Raw genomic sequence first — 17,738 nt, 5'->3', positions numbered from 1 at the left:
GCCAGCCTGCCAGGAAGCTGCACAGCCCCTTACTCCAACCGCTTAGGGAGACCTGCTTCACATGGCAGGGCTGGGAGGGGAGACCAGCAGGGGGCTTGTTAGAGTGGGGAGGCTTGTGCAGTTAACGGGCAGCGCTGGGACCAGGCCTCGCCGCCCTTATGGGTCAGCTGGTGGCAACTCGCGCGGGGGGGAGGGGGGTGTGTGCTGGTCACCACTAGGGTGCCCCCTGGTGCTCAAAGGCATGCACGTCACCCCTGGCACAGTGAATTGGGATGTCAAGGGTTAGATGCCCAGATGTGTATGAACTGCACTAGCCCATTGCGATGAGCCCCTGAGCCAGCAGGAGGGGAGAGCCCTTAGGAACAGACCAGCTGGGCTTGGATGGGGGAGCATTGACTGGTGCCCTAATTACTAACCCCTTGCCCTCCTCTTTGCCTTTCACCTGAGGCTCTCCAAGCTCCTTAGTCACTAATTGACTGTGTGGAAGCTCAGTATCATTATCTCCATTTAACAGGTGGGGAAACTGAGGCACAGAGGAGGGCAGGGGCGTGCCCAAGGTGAGAACCCAGGAGTCTTGACTCCCAGTCCCTTTCTCTAAATGTAAGCCCACAAGGCATGGCCAGAAAGACAGAGCCCAGGGCTGCTTGGAGTTCCTCCTTCCAGCTCCCACCCACAGCAGCTCCACCAGGAGCACTGCCCACAGGGCTGAGGCCTCCAAGCTCATGGCACATCAAAGGAGCCACCTTGCAGCCCAACGGGGGCACTCACTTTTGGTGATGCAGTGCTCGGCTGGCAGCAGGCGCTTCTTTATTAACCCTTGCAGCACTGACCGAACGGAGGGCCGGTGCACCAGCTGCAGGACAAAGAGGTGAGACTGCAAAGAGGGGAGAGAGATTAGCTGGGCCGCGTGTGCACAAATCAGACCAGCGTTGCCATGCCTCTCCCGCAGCCCCCCCAGGCTTCCATATCCACATCCATCTATTGCACCAGTAGATCCCCAGGGCTCTGCACAAGAATCCCAGCCAACGGGCTCTGCTGAACTGTCTCGTTGAGCCTTCTAGTTTGTCTGGAGTCCCTGGCCCTTTTAAATGGCCACCCGCACTCCTAATGCCATGGCTACACACTGTATCCAGTATACATGGTCAGGGCCACCCTGCATCTCATCCCCAAAGGCTGAGCAGAGCTTTCCCAGCTACCCGGAGGCTGAACGCAAAGCTCCTTCCAGGGGGACATTATGGGTGGCGGTGGTAGTGCCATCTAGAATTAAGGTTGCTCGACACTTCCCATTCTAAGACCCTGTTTTTAGCTGTTTATAACTCTGCCAAATGTTAACTGCTGAGGCTGAACTTTTCCACACTGAGAGTCTGCTTCAGGCTGCATTTTTTGGACAAGTTTCCGTGAAAAGGGCTCAACTGTTTCCAAGACCAAGACTAGAGAATAACACCTTGTTTTGCCCATGGTCAAAAAACTTTTCCAAGCATTTTGCTGAGAAGCTCTAGCAACCCCACACTTTGGGGCAGGGGTTAAAACGTGACAAGGGGTTGCCCTCTGGTGTAAGCAAAGTGCACAGGCAACCTACATTGAGGAATTTCCTAGCTTTTGAGTACTTGACTTTGCAACCTTAACATTCTTTTCACACGGGGTGTGGGGTTTTTTGGCATTGGGGTTTTTTTGTTTTGTGTTTTTTACTGTAATATGCCATTGGAACATCTGACCAAGGGCTGGGATGAATTCTCTGTCACTGGCAAGGTTTCAATCACGATTGGATGTTCTGCTAAAAAATCTGCTCTAGTTCAAACAGGAATTAATTCAGGGCAGTCCTCTGGCTTGTGTTATGTGAGAGGTCAGCCTAAATGATCCGAGTAGTCCCTTTTGGTTCAACAAGCTGTGAACTTAGGTTCTCTCTCATAGTCTGCTTCAGGGAGCACAGAAACCCAATTCTGGTTTTTCCTCTCCCTCCCAAAGTCCAGGCTGTGACTTCAGGAACATCTGCCCCAGAGGTCAATCCACCTACCCCATGATGCGCTGTATCGTGCTTCCACCTCTCCAACGGATGGGGCTGCCATGCTGCTGGTCTAGTTAACTTGGTTAGTAAGGGTTTGATTTTCTGTTGGGGGATGTGCATGCTGGGAGTCAGGAACCATCCCAACAATTAATAATCTTTTGTCTTTCTCTGGTGCCTTTAAATGGTGGATCTCAACATGCTTTAACTAAGCAAGCCTGGAAGGTAAGTTTAGTGTGCACATTGCTTAGGCCACACTCCTTCCCAAAGCTAGGAACAGAACTAAGGAGTGAGTTCCCACCCCCTCTCTACCCATTACTCCACCCTCCCTGCTAACACCCGGGCCCCAGCTCAGGGCTCCGGGATCTCACTGCTCTGCTCTAACCAGTAGACCACACTGTCTCCAATAGGCGAGGGGCAGGTGCCTCTCTGGGATGCTGCTGGATGGAGCATGCAGATGCTGTGAGATACAGTGCCTTTGGGAGGCCATGCCCACATCTCTTGGCCTGGCAGAGATGGTGTGTGGTGTCTGGTCTCTGACTGGCCGGGGACAGGAAATGGGTTTTTATTCCCACGAAAAATCTTGGATTTTCATCAAAAAACGGAAAACTAAAATATTTCCATTTGGTAATGCTGCTGTGGTGCCTCATAGGGGTTGTAGTGCAGGTGCCTCATGCTCTCATTCTCTATGGGCTGGACTACATCTCCCATGATGCACCAGTTTCTCCTCCTGATGAAGGCAGGTGATGGTATCATGGGAGTCCCTGGATGTGGTACATCATGGGAAAGTGAGTGTGGCTGGGGAGCCTGGCCCTTAAAGTAGAATGTGGATAAGAGGAAAATGAACTACAACTTCCATGAGGTGTGGCAGCAGCATTGCTGAATGGAAATATTCAGCATTTGTTTCTTTGATAAAAAATCAAAAATAGAACCAGGCAATAGACCAGAGCAGATCTTTTAGCAAAACATCCAACCTTAATTTAAAAAATGTCAGTGATGGAGAATCTACCACGAGCCTTGGGAAATTGTTCCATTGATTAATTACTCTCACTGGTAAAAAGTTACACCTTATTTCCAGTCTGAATTTGTCTAGCTTCAACTTCCAGCCATTGGATCACATTAGACCTTCCTCTGCTGGACTGAGGAGCCCAGTATTAAATATTTGTTCCCCACGTAGGTACTGACAGACTGGGATGAAGTCACCCGTTAGCCTTTTTTTGTTGTTGAGCTAAAAAGACTGAGCTCTGTGAGTCTTTCACTCTCAGGCAGGTTTTCTAATCCTTGAATCATTCTCGTGGTTCTTCTCTGCCCCCTCTAATTTATCAACACCCCTCCTGCATTGTGGGCACCAGAACTGGACACAGGATTCCAGCAGTGGTCGCACCAGTGCCAAATGAGCAGGACTGGGCCCACGGTGTGATGTAACTTTACAGCGAGCATGTGTGCACACATATACATACACACACACTTGTGTGTGTCTGGCAGTGTCTGTGAGCTTGTCAGTTCGTGCATGTACTGGGATCTGGGCAGGCAGGGAAGTTCAGGTCACTTACACAGCAGCAGGCAGTGACGGTTATCTGGATGGTGTTCCTCCCAGGCTGGCACACCTGCTTCAGGTAGAGGGGCTTGTGGGAAGTCTTGTTGTCTCCCCGCTCGATGGTCAGGGGCGTAGCATTGACGCTGACCTGGACTGAGGCCGGCCAGTTAGTGTTCATCTGTCGGTCCTCATGGTGGTAGCATTTGAACTGGAGCTCCAGGTCAGGCCTTGGGCAGGAGGAAAGCTGGCTGAGTGACCCTGGAGAGTTCTTTGGACAGCCGAGGGGGGTGTAGAGGGAGATAGGCTAGGAGCCCGTGGAACAGGGATTCAGGGTAGCTCCAGGGCCAGGGACAGGGCATCGGCCAGGTTCTCTCCATTGGTAGAGAGAAGGCAGATGGGATGGGGCTGTGACTCAGCGGCGGGGATCCCAGCTACGAAGGGGCCAGAGGGCAGTGCCTTGGGGTGGAGGGACCAGAGGGTGACGGCTGGACTGGGGGGTGGGCAAAGGAGCACACCCAGCTGTGGGGAGGCTTGGAATCTCTGCCCCTATGGGGAGGCCAAAGCTGCTCCACAGCCAGGAGGGCCGGGTGTGAGAGCGGCCAGGCCAGTGCAACGAGGACCCCAGCAGGATTGGGGGGGACTGCCAGCGCTAGCGGTGAGGGGAGCTGCGAGTGGAGCCCAGGGGGGAGGCCTCACCTCAGCATCAGCGTCTTGTAGACAGAATCGCGGAGCTGGAAAACGTGGTTGCTGACAGCCAGGTTGTGCTGGAGGCGGAAGGGCTCCAGGACCACCCCGTCCCGCACGGGGAAGGTCAGGCGCAGCTCCTCGCACGGGTTGCCTGTGGTGGGGGAAGGAGGGCTCAGGCTGGGGATGGGCCAGCGGTGCAGGGCCATAGGCACCGGCAGGCACCGCACCTGCAGCACCACGGGCACCAGCCGCAGAGGGTGCCAGGCCATGGGGCTGGCCTGGACCCCCCTGCCCCTTCTTCCTCTCCCAAACATGGTCGGGGGCAGTGCCCTGTCCTCCCCTCTTTGGGTGGCGTCCCAGACACCCCTCCCCCGACCCGATTCCACCTCCCCAACTGCCATGGAACCCCCAGCCCCCCAATGTTCCATCCCCCCCTACAGGGGCCATGCCCCCCAAATTCCATCCCGGCTCAGAGAGACAGACCTTGCCCCTTGCCCTGTGGACCGGGGGCCGCTGTGCCCACATTTAATGAGGCTGCATGGAGCTGCTGGGTTTCCTCCTGCCCTGAATTCATCCCCCCACGCTCCCTGTAGCCCGGGTGGACCAGCCCATGGATGATGGGCCCGGGTGGACCAGCTGCTGGGGAAGGCACTCCTCTGCTTCAGACGCCCGGGCTGGATCCCAAAGACCTGCAGGTGAGACTCACCTGAAGGGGACGGGTGAAGGGAGCTGACGCTGGGCTTGATGTCCGTCAGGAAAGGCGACTTGACATCCTGCCCCGGGGACATGTATGGTGGGATGGTGCTTCCAGGCGTCATGGGAGGCGTGGGGTTCCCGGGCAGCGGGGAGCTGGGGTAGCCAGGCACAGACCGGCCAGGCTGCAGGGAGACAAACACATCGTGGCTGTCCCCAGCCTTTGGGGGAACCCGACCTTTAGCACAGGGGGTGCATCCCCTTAGGGACTAGGAGAGAAACAGGAGATATGGGGCAAGCGGGAGGGGAGTAGGGGCCTGCTCCTCTGGGCAAAGATGCCAAGGAAAGGGGGAGGCTGAGAGACCCCTGGAGCGCAGGGAGAGCTACCAGTGCCTCTGGAAGTTACTTGGCATGCCCATGAGCAGCCCACTAGATGTGCCAGGGGGCTCGGGGTTGGAAAAAACATGCCCCCTGGGGCACCAAATCCTCCTCACTTGGGGCAGTATTGGGTGGTAGCACCTGGGGGGCAGAGCGCGCGTAGGTCCAGGGGGACAGGACTGGTGTGCTACTGGCGGGCAGAGCGGGTGTACCAGGAGAAGCAGAGTGGACACAGTATTGGGAGGGCAATGCTGGAGGACAGAGGGGATGCAGGACTGGGAGGTACCAAATTAGGGTGGTAGTACCCAGGGGGCAAAGCGGGCATAGTACTGGGAAGCAGTACTGGGGTTGGGGGTGCAGAGCAGGGGCAGTAACAGGGGACAGTGCAGGGAGGCAGAGCAAACAGAGTATTGGGCGCAGAGCAGGCCTGGCTGCCCCTCAGTTCCCAGAGCAGGGAGATGCCAGGGCTGGCCCTCGGTGCAGTGACTCACCCCGTTCATGGAGGCCTGGCTGTAGCTGTTGAAGCTGGCATTCTGCCCATTGAACTGGTCAGTCGGCTGGAAAGAAGATGACCCCAAGGCACAGCGTTAAAGGAGCATCCCAGTCCTCAGACTTCAGCCCACTCCAGACCCGCTAGACTGCCCATCATGGACTGGCCCCCTCACCCCATACCGGGGGGGCCCTTGTCTCAGGGTGTAGGCAGCAAGATGGGTCAGGGGTACAGGCAGGAGCCATGGGATGCAGGGGAGGATGGTCTTCGGGCTAAAGCTTGAGCCTGGGAACCAGGACTCCTGGGTTCTTTTCCCAGTTCTGCCTTGCTGGGTGACCCCAGAAAAGCCCATTGGGCCCTCTCTACAATGGGGTTCAGCTGCGGGAGACAGAGGGTTAACTCCTCAGGAGCTAACTCCTGGAGGAGGGGGCACTGGAGCAATTTGGGGGGGGGGCAGTGTTAATAAAGGTGTGGGGGGGAGGGTCCAAAGTAACTCCCCCCAAGCAATCTACAAAGACAATGTGCTTCCCCCAGTGGAGGCTGCCTGGACCCCACCTCGTACAATGCTCCCCAACACCATCCCCCTATACAGTCTCTGCAGCGTTACCCTGACAGTTAGGTACCTTGTAGTATGGTCCGGCGGAGGCAGAGGCGGAGAGGTACTGGCCCATTCCTTGCTGCATGGGCATCCTGTGGCCAGGGTATGAGGGGGATGGTGCAGATGGCTGGGGTGCGCTAGGAGCATACTGGGCAGCTTGGGTGGGGTACTGGGCCCCCTGAATGTACTGCTGCCCGGGGTAACCCTGAGAGGGAGAGACAAGATGGCATCACAGCCCTGAAACCAGGAAGAGCGGAACCCCCCATGCAGCCACCTCTGGGGTGGAGGCCAGCACAGAGTTGAGGCATCACTTGCTGCCCAGCAGTGCTGAGCAAGACTCCAGAAAAGCCACGCCCAGTTATCTCCGTTTGCCTGGCTGAGTCCCCCAGGTCAGGCTTGAAGCTGAGAGCTAGGAGCCTTGCTGAAAACACTGCTTCCCTCAGCAGCATTGTGTGCCTCCACCCTGGGTGCCAGAGTTTGTGGGGCCCACAGTAGCTCCCCCTCCTTTAGCCCTGGGCAACTCTCGGCTTATCACTTTTGGCAGGCTCAGGGTTAAAGCTGGGCATCAGGTCTCTCCTGAGGGGACAGATGAGGTTCCAGAGCTGCAGGGCTCCCAGCCTCCCCAGGCAGGAGCCAGGCCCAGGACCCCATCCTTGGGCAGCGGCAAGCTGGGTCCCAACATGTGGGTCGCTCTGGGCTGTTTAATTGCAATGGGACCCAAATCCCCTGCCCGCTGGTCATGCCGGCCTCATCCCTGCTTCTTACTCACGTCACTGGAATACGCCCTCTTGACCCCCTGCCGGGGGATCTGCTGGCTCTGTGGGGGCCCAGGGTACCCATGCTGGGGCAGCCTCTGTCCTCCATACAAGGGGGTCATGCCAGGGGCCCTGGCGGGGTTCATGCTCATGGGAGACATTCCTGAAGGGCCCATCACGCCCCCCATGCTGGCAGGGTTCATCCCAGCTGGCACAGCGGGTCCGCGGGGGCCCGAGTGAGGCAGGAACTGGCTGTTAAATGGCTGCCCGGCCCCCATCTGGAGAAATAAGTAGAGAGATCAGAGCCACTTGGAAAGGAAACAAAGCACACGGGGTACTGCAACAATTCCTGGTTCACACCCCAGCACTCAGCACTGCTGAGGTGTCCAGCACCAAACCCCATCACTGATGCCCCCACACCCAGCACCCATCACTGAAACACCCCACGCACCCATCACGGACCGCACCACACCCAACCCCATCACTGACCCCCCCTATGCACCCATCAATGAACCCCCCACCCCAACCCCATCACTGACACCCCACATACACACATCACTTACCCCCTACGTATACCCATCACTGACTCCCTCCACACTCAGCACCTATCATTGAACCCCCATACCCCCAACCCATAACTATCATTGAACCCCCACATGGCCAATGCCATCACTGGCCCCACCACGCACCCACCACTGACCCCCACACACACCCACCCCATCACTGACCCCCCATGCATCCCATCACAGAACCCCCCACACCAACCCCATCACTGATGCCCCCCACATATAACCCCACCACTTACCCCCCCATGCACCCACCACTGACCCCCTACATCCACCTAGAACCCATTACTGATCCCCCCACCCAACAACCATCACCGACCCCCCCATGCACACCCATCACTGACCCCCCACATCACTTGTCACTGACTCCCCCACGCACTCATCACTGACCCCCCCCACACTCCAACCCCATCTCTAACCCCCCATGCACCCATCACTGACCCCTCCACACCCAACCCCATCACTGAATCACTGACCCCTCCATCACCCCCACCCAACACCCATCACTGACCCCCGCATGCACCCATCACTGAACCCTCCCACACAACCCCATCACTGACCCACCACGTACATGCGTCATTGACCCCCCCACACACCCAACCCCACACTGACCTCCCACATACACCCATCACTGACCCTCTCCACAGCCAGCACCCATCATTGAACCCCCCCATGCACTAGTCATTGACCCTCCAACCAACCCGATCACTGAACCCCCACATAGACTCAGCACCCATCACTGACCCCCTCCCCACATCCACCCAGCACCCAACTTCCATCACTGACCCCCCACCCCACAAACATCACCTACCCCGCCCCACACATACCTACCACTGCCATACCTAACTATCTCCCCTCCCGCACATCTGTTAGTGCTGGGGCTCCTGCCAACCCCAACACCCTGCTTCTCCCCTGGAGCACCCAGCACAAACTAGCGCCGCCGGGCCTCCAGAACGCCAGCACTACTCTCGGCGATGCTGAGGACCTGTGCACCATCCCCAACCCGTACCCACCACCAGGGCTGCTGGGCCCCAGAGTTACGTCGACACCCCATCTAATACTGCAGCCCAGTGCCTCCGGCCTGCCAGCAGCTGCCTGGCCGAGGGAGCACACTCTTACCGCTCCATACTGGCTCAGCTCCTGACTCTGCTTCTCCTGCAGGGCGGCGACCGTGGCTGTGGCCGTGGCTGTGGCCGTGGCAGCTGCTGCGGCCACAGCGGCTGCAGCAGCCGCCTGGGTGAAGTCGGCCGGGGGCCGGCCCGTGTGTGAAGGGAGGCCCATGCCGCCGGGGCCATTGGGGCTGCCTGCGTAACTAGAGAAAGGGGAGGAAGTCACAGAGCCATTCCTGCAAAGGGCTGTAGGACTCCCCCCCTGAAGGCCATAATGGCGCCCCACCATCTCCCGGAAGGAGCCTCCACCCCATCCCAAGGCTGGGCTCCCCAGTGCCATCAACAATGATGGGAGCATGGGGATGGCTCCTTATCTGGCCAGCACAGCAGTGTGTGTGGGCATGGGGTGTTTGAGGGCTTATTAGAGAGAACAGCTCCATTCTCCCATCACATCCAGGGCTGCCCATGACCCTGAGAAGCCATCACGCCCAGGAGAGCACTCCCACCACACAGAGACTGGGCATGAGGCCAGCCGAGCCACGCCAAGGTCCCCTCCTTACCTGGTGGTGAAGCCCGGCCCCCCAGGGTATGTGCTACGGCCGTACATCCCCTGCTGCACGTAGCCCTTGCTGGCGGCCCCCTCCGGGAAAGGCTGCTGTCCCATAAACTGAGGCGAGTTCATTCCAGAGCCACTGCCAGCCATGCCGGGCATCATGGGGTTTCCAGAGGTGTTTCCCCCAGGGCCCATGGGGTTTCCAAAAACCTGCACAGGACAGATCCCGAGAGAGGTGGTGTAAGGGGGTGAGAGAGGCAGCATGAGATGCCAGACCACCCACCCCCGGGAACCCCTCATCACACCCCCTTCGCCAAGGGGCTGCAGCCCAAGCACCAGCAGCATGCCTGGAAGTGGGGGAAGGAAAGAGGGGGATGGAGGGGTGAGGGGGGCTGGTGGAGGAACACGTGTAGGCACAGAGTTGGCAAAGGGCAGTGTTTGTGGGGAGCTGATGGAGTGGGAGTGGTATGTGGAGGGAGATGAGTTGACAGAGGCAGAACATGGGGGGCTGGGGTTGAAGGGAGGAAGGGGGCTGGGATGGGACATATGTGGGAGGCTGGCATAGCAGGGACAAACGGTGGGGAGAAGGGATTGGCAGAGGGGCAGGAGGGGGGTACAGGTCCCAGGACAGGTCTCAGGGACGCTTTCCCCTTTGCAATGTTTTAGGGGCTCCCAAAAGCACCCCAGCTCTGGGTAGCGCCCTAGACCTTGCCCTTGCCACTTCCGCACCTAGGGGCCTCCAGCTGTGTCCCCGTGACTCGGGGAGGTTGCCCCAGGTACCTGGCTCTGGGACGTGTTGTTGCTGACGCCCCACACAGTGGTTACCACGGAGAGAGATCCTGCAGGCTGATTGGTGCTCTGTTGCCAAGGAACTGACTCGTATGCAAATGAACCATCACTAGAAAGGAAAACAAGGCCATTAAAAAGCCCTTTGGGGGGTTAGTGGGGGTGGTGGCGCAACTGGACAGACACATATGGCCAGGGCTGGAGGCATCCACAGCTGGGGAGGGGCTCTGGCAGATCTGAGGGAGGGTGAGAGAGGAGTTATTTAAGGTACGCACCAATGTGGACACAAGAAGCAATGGATATAAACTGGCCAGAAACAAGTTTAGGCTTGAAATTAGGTGAAGGTTTCTGTGAAGTTCTGGAACAGCCTTCAAAGGGGAGCAGTAAGGGCAAAAAAAAAGAACTAGCTTCAAGACTGAGCTTGACAAATTTATGCAGGGGGTGGTGTGATGGGACTGCCTACAATAGCATGGAGCTGATCTGTGACTGCTAGTAGCAAATATCCCCAACGGCCGGTGATGGGACACTAGATGGGGAGGGCTCTGAGTTACTACAGACAATTCTTTCCCAAGTGTCTGGCTGGTGGGTCTTTCCCACATGTTCAGGGTCAAACCGATCGCCAGAGTTGGGATCAGGAAGGAATTTTCCGCTGGGTCAGATTGGCAGAGACTCTGGGGGGGTTTTGCCTTCCTCTGCAGCGTGGGGCCCGGGTCACTTGCAGGTTTAAACTAGTGTAAATGGTGGAGTCTCTGTAACTTGGGGCCTTTAAATCACGATTTGGGGACTTCAGTCACTCAGCCAGAGGTGAAGGGTCTGTTACAGGAGGGGATGGGCGAGGTTCTGTGGCCTACAATGTGCAGGAGGGCAGACTAGATGATAATGATGGTCTATGAGTCTACCTATGAGTGTTGGAAAGAGCTGGGGTGGTATCTGTGGCCAAGCAGGAGGTGCTAAGTTGGGGGGATCCATGATGGGGGAGGAGGCGCTGAGTCTATGTTGGGGAACAGGGACAGGGCAGGAGGCAACGCAAGGTGGTTATCAGCAAGGTTTGTGTAGAGATGATACAAGACACATCACCCCGTCCTCTGGTGCCACTTTGTGGGTAACACTGGAGCTGTGCGTGGAGAGCTCTATTGCTCCCCCCCATTTAAGGTCAGGCTTGACAAAGCCCTGGCTGGGATGATTTAACTGGGACTTGGTCCTGCTTCGAGCAGGGGGTTGGACTAGATGACCTTCTGAGGTCCCTTCCAACCCTGATATTCTATGATTCTATGATCCTGGCCAGCAGGAGAGGTGAGGGAGGACCCTAGTTCCCCATACATCTCCCTGGAAAGCCCACCCCAAAATCCTAAGGTGTGCCAGGGACAGACAGACGGGCAGATGAAAAGAAACACTCACCCATGCGGCGTGGGTGGGAGGGATGGTTTCATTGGGTTCATGGAGTTCATTGGCTGCAGGCAGGCGAGCAGGGCACGTGCTGGGTCTTCAGGAACAGCGAAGGCAGCTGGGTGGCTGTGGCTGGGCTGGGGAGGGATGGACAGAGTGCCAAGGCATTAACACTACAAGGAGGCAGCAACCACACGGAGTGTTAGCTCTCCAGGCAGGCTCTCCTGGCATGGGGCACTGCAGGGGGAGCTCCAGCTACTCCAGCCCCGGCATCTCCCAGCAGGGGGCGCTATGGGAAGCGGGGCAGCAGCACCAGCTGTGGGGAGCGTGGCAGAAGTGCTGTGGGGTGAGACCTCTTCCAGCAGGGGGCACTGTAGGGAATGGGGCGGCAGTTCCGGCTGCGGGGGAGCTCCCCGCTAGACCTGCACTGGGAATGGTTTTCCCTGTGAAAATTATTCCCGTTCCACATCAGAACACAAGGGAGACCTTTCAACATTTTCAGGAGAAAAGAGAGAGAAAGTGAGAGACCATCCCCTTCTCTTCCCCAGCAGGCCAGGATTAGAGCATGGTGGTGGTGATGGGGGTGGGGGGGACTCACATTCAAATCCCACCTCCAAACTCAGCAGGGGAAGGAAGGGAACAGCAATGCCTGAACCACCCAGCAACAGATGTCATCGCTCTAACCACTAACCACTTGGGTGCTTGGCTCTCCTGGGGGCTCTCTCTGTCTCCTTCCTCCCCCCCACGCTCCAAGAAAGGCCATCCTAAACCTGAGGATCCTCCCATGCCAGCCCCCCAATCCCCGGGGCAAGTGTCAGTGACACTGATCCATTCCCACCAACACAAAAACATTTAATCGAAAAACGGCAGCCCAGCTGGTATCCCTGCACAGGCTGAGGGGTGCCTAGAGCAGGCAGTGGGTTCAGAAAGCAGCAGCTGCTTGGAACCAAGGGCAAGACTTAGCAAACCCCCATGCTCCCAGAGGGAACAAGGCCCTGCCAGAGCACCCAGGCCTGGCTCCGGGAGGGCACTCATGCCAGTGCTCGGGGTGGGCATGGCGGCAAGCGAAGGGGTCAAGGGGTCATTTCCAATTCAGTGACATGCATGCTCTTAATCTACCATTCCTCCATATCTCCCTCCCACCCCTCTGCACAGACAACCCCCCACATAAAAGCACTCCCCATCCCACACTCCCACGCATGTACCCTGCCCACAAATAAATGCCCTCTGCGCATGTGGCCTACTCAGATGCAATCCCGCAGACACCCCCGCAGACACAACCCCCATGGACACAGCAAATACACCCACTGCCACACAATCTGCCCGCTGCCACAACCACTGTCCCTCCACGACTGCTCACACAGCCCCCCACCTCTCCACGCCCCCACACTCCCTGACACACAGTGATGCCCTCTGCCCAGCAGCTGAGGTGCCAGGGCTTTGCCTGTCTTGGCCTGAGTAACCCTTGTCCCAAGGTACTAATGCTCTGCCACCTCCTTGGGGGTCCATGGGGTGGCCCCACGCTGCCCCTAGGAGACCCACAGGTCAGTGCTGGACACTGGGCCATGGTAGCAGGGGCTGTGATTCAGACAAGGCTGCAGAGAGAGCTGGGCACGTCTAGGCACAGAGCCGATGCACTTGCCCACCTTCTCTGCCCCCTGAGCCCCCCTCCCACTGGCCATGTCTCTCCACCCTACTGCACCCCCTCTCCACATCAGTGAAGGCTCCCACGCAGCCCATTGGCATCCCATGAGCATGATCAGGCAAGGACGGTGTCTTTATCCCTGGGTGGCAGAGGGGCGTGGGGAGGGAGCCGTCACCCAGGGAGGCCGGAGCTCAGTTGAGAATGGCACCCTGGAGTCCTGAGTCCCAGGCTGCACCCGCCCTCCTCCCAGCCCATCCCTGGCACCCCACGGCCTCCCCCACTTCCCAAGGCCAGGCAGGGGCGGATCCTGGAGCCTCACACAGTGTTTGTGTCCAGCCCTTTGATCAGGTCAGATAAGGTGAATCCTTCAACTCACTTCAACCCCCTTAGGCCAACCCCCTGGTCTCACCCACCCCCTCGCACTGGGCCCCCGGGACTCCTCTCTTGCCCCCCCAGTGAAGCGCCCCCCGCTCTCTTGAGGGGAAGTGGTCACATTGGCTCAGCAGCGCCAACTACGTCAGCTTCACAGCACGGCCAGCAGGAACTTGGCGTCCTGCCCAGATCTGGCAAAACAAGGTCCTGGCATGCGCGGGCTGAAGGGCTGGCCTAGTTCCGCTGGGTTAACTCTCCCCAGCCCACGGTTTGTGGCTGATGGCACGAGGCAACCAGAGCAAACCACGGCACCTGCCACCTGGCTCGGGGGCCACTATGCCCCGGGCACGGCAGGGAGGGGGAGAGGGTCTCTTCAGGAAATGCCCTCTCCCAGCGGGGGGGCGCTGTGGGGAGCAGGGCAGTAGCACTGACTGTGGGAGGAGCTCCCGGCTACCTCAGCCCCGGCCTCTCCCACCAGGGGGCGCTGTGGGGAGGGGGTCAGGGCACTGGCTGTGGGGGGAGCTCCCAGCTACTCAAGCCCCAGCCTCTCCCAGCAGGGGGCGCTGTGGGTAGTGGGGCAGGAGGACTGGCAGGGGGCGCCCTGACCCATCCCATGCCCAGCATCCCTGAAGGCAGCAATGTGCCATCCCATGCACAGTGAGGAAGGAAAGCATCTCTGGCTTGAACAGCCCCGACCAGCTCCTGGATCCTGTTTACAAACATGCGGCGGAGCCAAGGCATCCTAGTGGGAAGCCGGCAGTGCAGGAATCTGGCCCGGCCCTCTGGAGCAGAGGGGTACGAAGGCGGGGCAAAGGCTGCCCTCCCCCTTTGTGCCTGATGCTGGGGGGGGGGAAGGGAAGCAGGCCTGGGACTGGGACAATAACTGAACCCCCCCTTCCTCCTGGCAGCCTCCACCTCTCAGCCATGAAGCACCAGAGCAGGGGAAACAGTAAACCCTGGCTCCCTGCCACCGCCCGCTCCCCTTGTGTGCTGGAGACAGGACTGTGGCTGGAGCACCCCACGCCCCAGTCAGGGGGCTCCCAATCCTGCTGTCTGCCTGCTGCCCCCCCACCCGCTAGGGGCAGGGACATCCATTCCCCGTTTGGGTGGTGCCTGGCTGGGCCCGTCTGGAGCGAGGGGGAAGGGGGCTGATGGCTGGGCCCTGAATGGAGGGCTGCTTGGCTGATGCTCCCCATGGGGGAGGGGAGCGCATGAGCTCAGCAGCAGGAACAGGGGCAGGATGCAAAGGGGCTGCGGGGAAGGGAGCCTGGTGCATGGCGGGGAGGAGCTGCACATCCCCCCCATGAGCTGCAGGGCTTGGGGGAGGCCTGAGAGGGGAGGTGGGGGAGGGGTGTTCACCGGAGCTCTGCTTGCGACAGGAGAACATACAGCAAGGATTGTTACATCTCCAGCACTGAGCCCCCATCCCTCTGCCTTCCCGGCCCACCCGCTTCCGCTGACCGGCTAGTCCTTAACTAATGACCCAGCTCCTGTGAACGGTGCTGAACCCCATCCCTAGCTGACAGGATGTCCCCAATCTCCAACTCCGAGCACCCACCAGGCTCCCAGACACCCTCCTGAGCTCTGCCTACACCCACCAGGCACCTTAACAAAGACTTCACTTTTATTAAGTTCAACCCACCGTCCCTCTGCTGCAACATGCTGGCCGCCCAGCTAAAACCCCAGCTCTTTGGCGCAGGGACTTGTTGTTCTAGCTTTGTCCAGCACCTGGCACTCTGGGGTCCTCGTCTGTGACTGGCACTCCTAGGCACTACTGCAATGCAATTAACAGACTAAGACAGAAAATACTCACGTTTAAGGTCCCACTAGCAGCATCAGCTCAGCAACTATGTTATGCTGCACATTTGATCCCAAAGAGAAGAACAGAGAATTCAGGTGTGTGCCCTGGTGCTGAGGTGGCAGTACCATGGGAGTCTTAGGTTCTGAACTTAAGAACGGCCAGACTGGGTCAGACCAAAGGTCCATCTAGCCCAGTATCCTGTCTTCCAACAGTGGTCAGTGCCAGGTGCTTCAGAGGGAATGAACAGAACAGGCAATCATCAATTCTGCATGTATTTTTGTGCTCTGATCTCTGCGAATTTAGTGCTGCACTTACAAAATTCTGTGGATTGAATTTCCCAGGTTTTTAAAGAGGAAAAAAATCCATTGCTTTCAGACGTCCCTTCAACCAACAATAATGTTAATACCCCTACCCTGCACTCCTCATCGCTTTGCAAAGGATGGGAGAAACTGAGGCACACTTTCCCTTCACACAGTTACTTCCCTCCCTGGGTGCAGTCCCAGGAGAGGAATCCAAACGTAGGGAAGTGGCTTCACCAAGCATCTTGCAGGCTACTGGGAGAACTGGCCATAGAACCCAGTCTCCTGAGTCCCTATCCAGTGCTCTATCCACTAGGCCACACAGCCTCTCCACAGCAATCTTCGCTAGCTGTGCATGGATCCTGCAAACAGACCCAGACAAGCAGGGTCAGAGCCTCACCGGGGCTTCATTCGCACAGATCTGCTTGCAGGATCTCAGCCCTTGAGATTTAACTGCACAAGCTCAGCATGTGATTTTCAACCAGTCGTACCTCAGTCACTAAATCAAAAAGATTTGGTCTCCAACCCAAGCCAAGGCCACAGTCCCCAGGAAGGTGTTCATCCAGGTAAGCCTGGAGTCAAACCTCAGCTGGCTTTGTCCTGAATACTGCTGGATATTTTCTCCACTCTCCAATGACTCAAAGGGTTTTTGCTCAAATTTTCCAAAATAAAAAAAACAAACAAATAATTTCCTTCAGGCAGACCCCCCCAAGCCTGGAAAATTCCTGCCCCAGACAGCACATGTTCTGGAAAACTGTGAACATCTGAAAAGCGGCAGCGGGAAGAAGCGTCGCCGCTGAAATGCCACCGAGAAACAGCAACACTTCTCGGCAGCATTGCGGCGGCAGGGTGTCCTGCAGGCACACAAAAATGCCCTGGCGGGCGCCATGGCACCTGCAGGCACCACGTTGGGGACCCCTGGGTTAAGGGATCTCTGCAGAATGGCAAGCCCACCCAGGCCAGACCCCTGCCTCCGGCGTGACCCCCTACAGCTGGGCTCTGCACCCTCTTCCCCCAGGCTGGCAGGCCAGGGCCGGCTGTCTAGCATGAGGGCGCAGCAAGACCCAACCCTAGGTCTGGCTGCAGCGGCTGGCCTCAGCCAGGGGGCTCTCCCTGCAACTCCCTCCCTGGGGTCTGTCCTGTGATGGAGACAAGCTGGAGCAGCAGCGACACCGGCCCGCCCCCTCTCAGCCACAGCCCCTCCGGAACAGCACGTCCTTCTCCACACAGGAGCCAGCACGGAGAGAGGTTGCAGAGGGGAGGATACAAACAAGGGATTTCACTGCAGGAAAACTCCTGCCACCTCCATCCCATGGTAGTCTTGAGGAGGATGGGCGGCCGGAGCCCCAGGCAGCCACCTGGGTGGGGCAAACCCCACAACATCTCTACCCAACTCTAGTGCTTCCTAAGGAGCTCCAAGCAAACATTAACCAATAGAGCCCCTGAGCCCCGGGTCAGGCTCATTATCCCTGTTAGAGGTGGGGGAAACTGAGGCATGGAGAGGTGAAGGGACTTGGATGAGGTTACTGGCACAGAACCCAGGAATCCTGGCCCGCAGCCCCCCTGCTCTAACTGCTAGCTCTCCCTCCCTCCCGCCAGTCCCTTGTTAACACACTAACACCACACAACAGGATTTTGCCCTTGAGGGAGAAGGGCTAGGCAGCATTGCAGCTGGTATCCAGTCTCACCTGATCACTCAGGCTGAGAAGCAGTTTTCAGACACTCCGCCCACTCCCCATTTTCACTGGCTCCTCACACAAGATCACCTGAAGTTGGATTTTTTTTTTTTTAAAGTGATCAAAATTCTCAACAGGTTTTCAGCGAAACTGAAAAACCAAAACAAATTCACTTCCCTGCACCAGGGCATGTTCTATCTAGACTGCTATTGAGGGGGGTGTCTACAGACCCCCAAACTCTGCTCTCTCCCCCCTCTCTATCTGCTGGGCTTCACGAGACCAGTCCCTTGGCAAAAAGCCCGAGTTACGATTCCCTAAGGTACTAATATTTAGGCGCCTGTCTTTGGGGATCTGGGCCTTGCAGACTCGGTGAATACAGACGCTTTTCACGCAGGTTGTAAGTAC

At 57.9% G+C, this 17,738-nt stretch overlaps 1 protein-coding gene across 6 annotated transcripts in view; it reads right to left on the bottom strand.

Annotated features, from left to right (window-relative positions):
• Positions 1–17,738, bottom strand: part of ZMIZ2 (zinc finger MIZ-type containing 2) — a 43,907-nt gene that overhangs the window by 7,950 nt on the left and 18,219 nt on the right. For 2 of the 6 annotated variants that reach the window (XM_037886397.2, XM_043536253.1), the window contains exons 2-12: positions 11,553–11,677; positions 10,149–10,266; positions 9,376–9,578; positions 8,826–9,018; positions 7,155–7,418; positions 6,411–6,590; positions 5,789–5,854; positions 4,933–5,104; positions 4,236–4,377; positions 3,556–3,766; positions 769–874 (exon numbers count right to left, since the gene is read on the bottom strand). In XM_037886397.2, coding sequence (XP_037742325.1) covers positions 769–874; positions 3,556–3,766; positions 4,236–4,377; positions 4,933–5,104; positions 5,789–5,854; positions 6,411–6,590; positions 7,155–7,418; positions 8,826–9,018; positions 9,376–9,578; positions 10,149–10,266; positions 11,553–11,602 — 1,705 coding nt within the window. In that variant the 5' untranslated portion in view covers positions 11,603–11,677. Of the gene's footprint in view, positions 1–768; positions 875–3,555; positions 3,767–4,235; positions 4,378–4,932; positions 5,141–5,788; positions 5,855–6,410; positions 6,591–7,154; positions 7,419–8,825; positions 9,019–9,375; positions 9,579–10,148; positions 10,267–11,552; positions 11,678–15,370; positions 15,582–17,738 lie in introns of those variants that run through there. The other 4 variants (XM_037886396.2, XM_037886395.2, XM_037886394.2 and 1 more) reach the window with 3 other exon arrangements.

The sequence above is a fragment of the Chelonia mydas genome, chromosome 26 (genome assembly GCF_015237465.2).
Source record: "Chelonia mydas isolate rCheMyd1 chromosome 26, rCheMyd1.pri.v2, whole genome shotgun sequence".
NCBI classification, from domain to species: domain Eukaryota; kingdom Metazoa; phylum Chordata; order Testudines; family Cheloniidae; genus Chelonia; species Chelonia mydas.
This window is presented reverse-complemented; position numbering and strand designations above follow the sequence as displayed.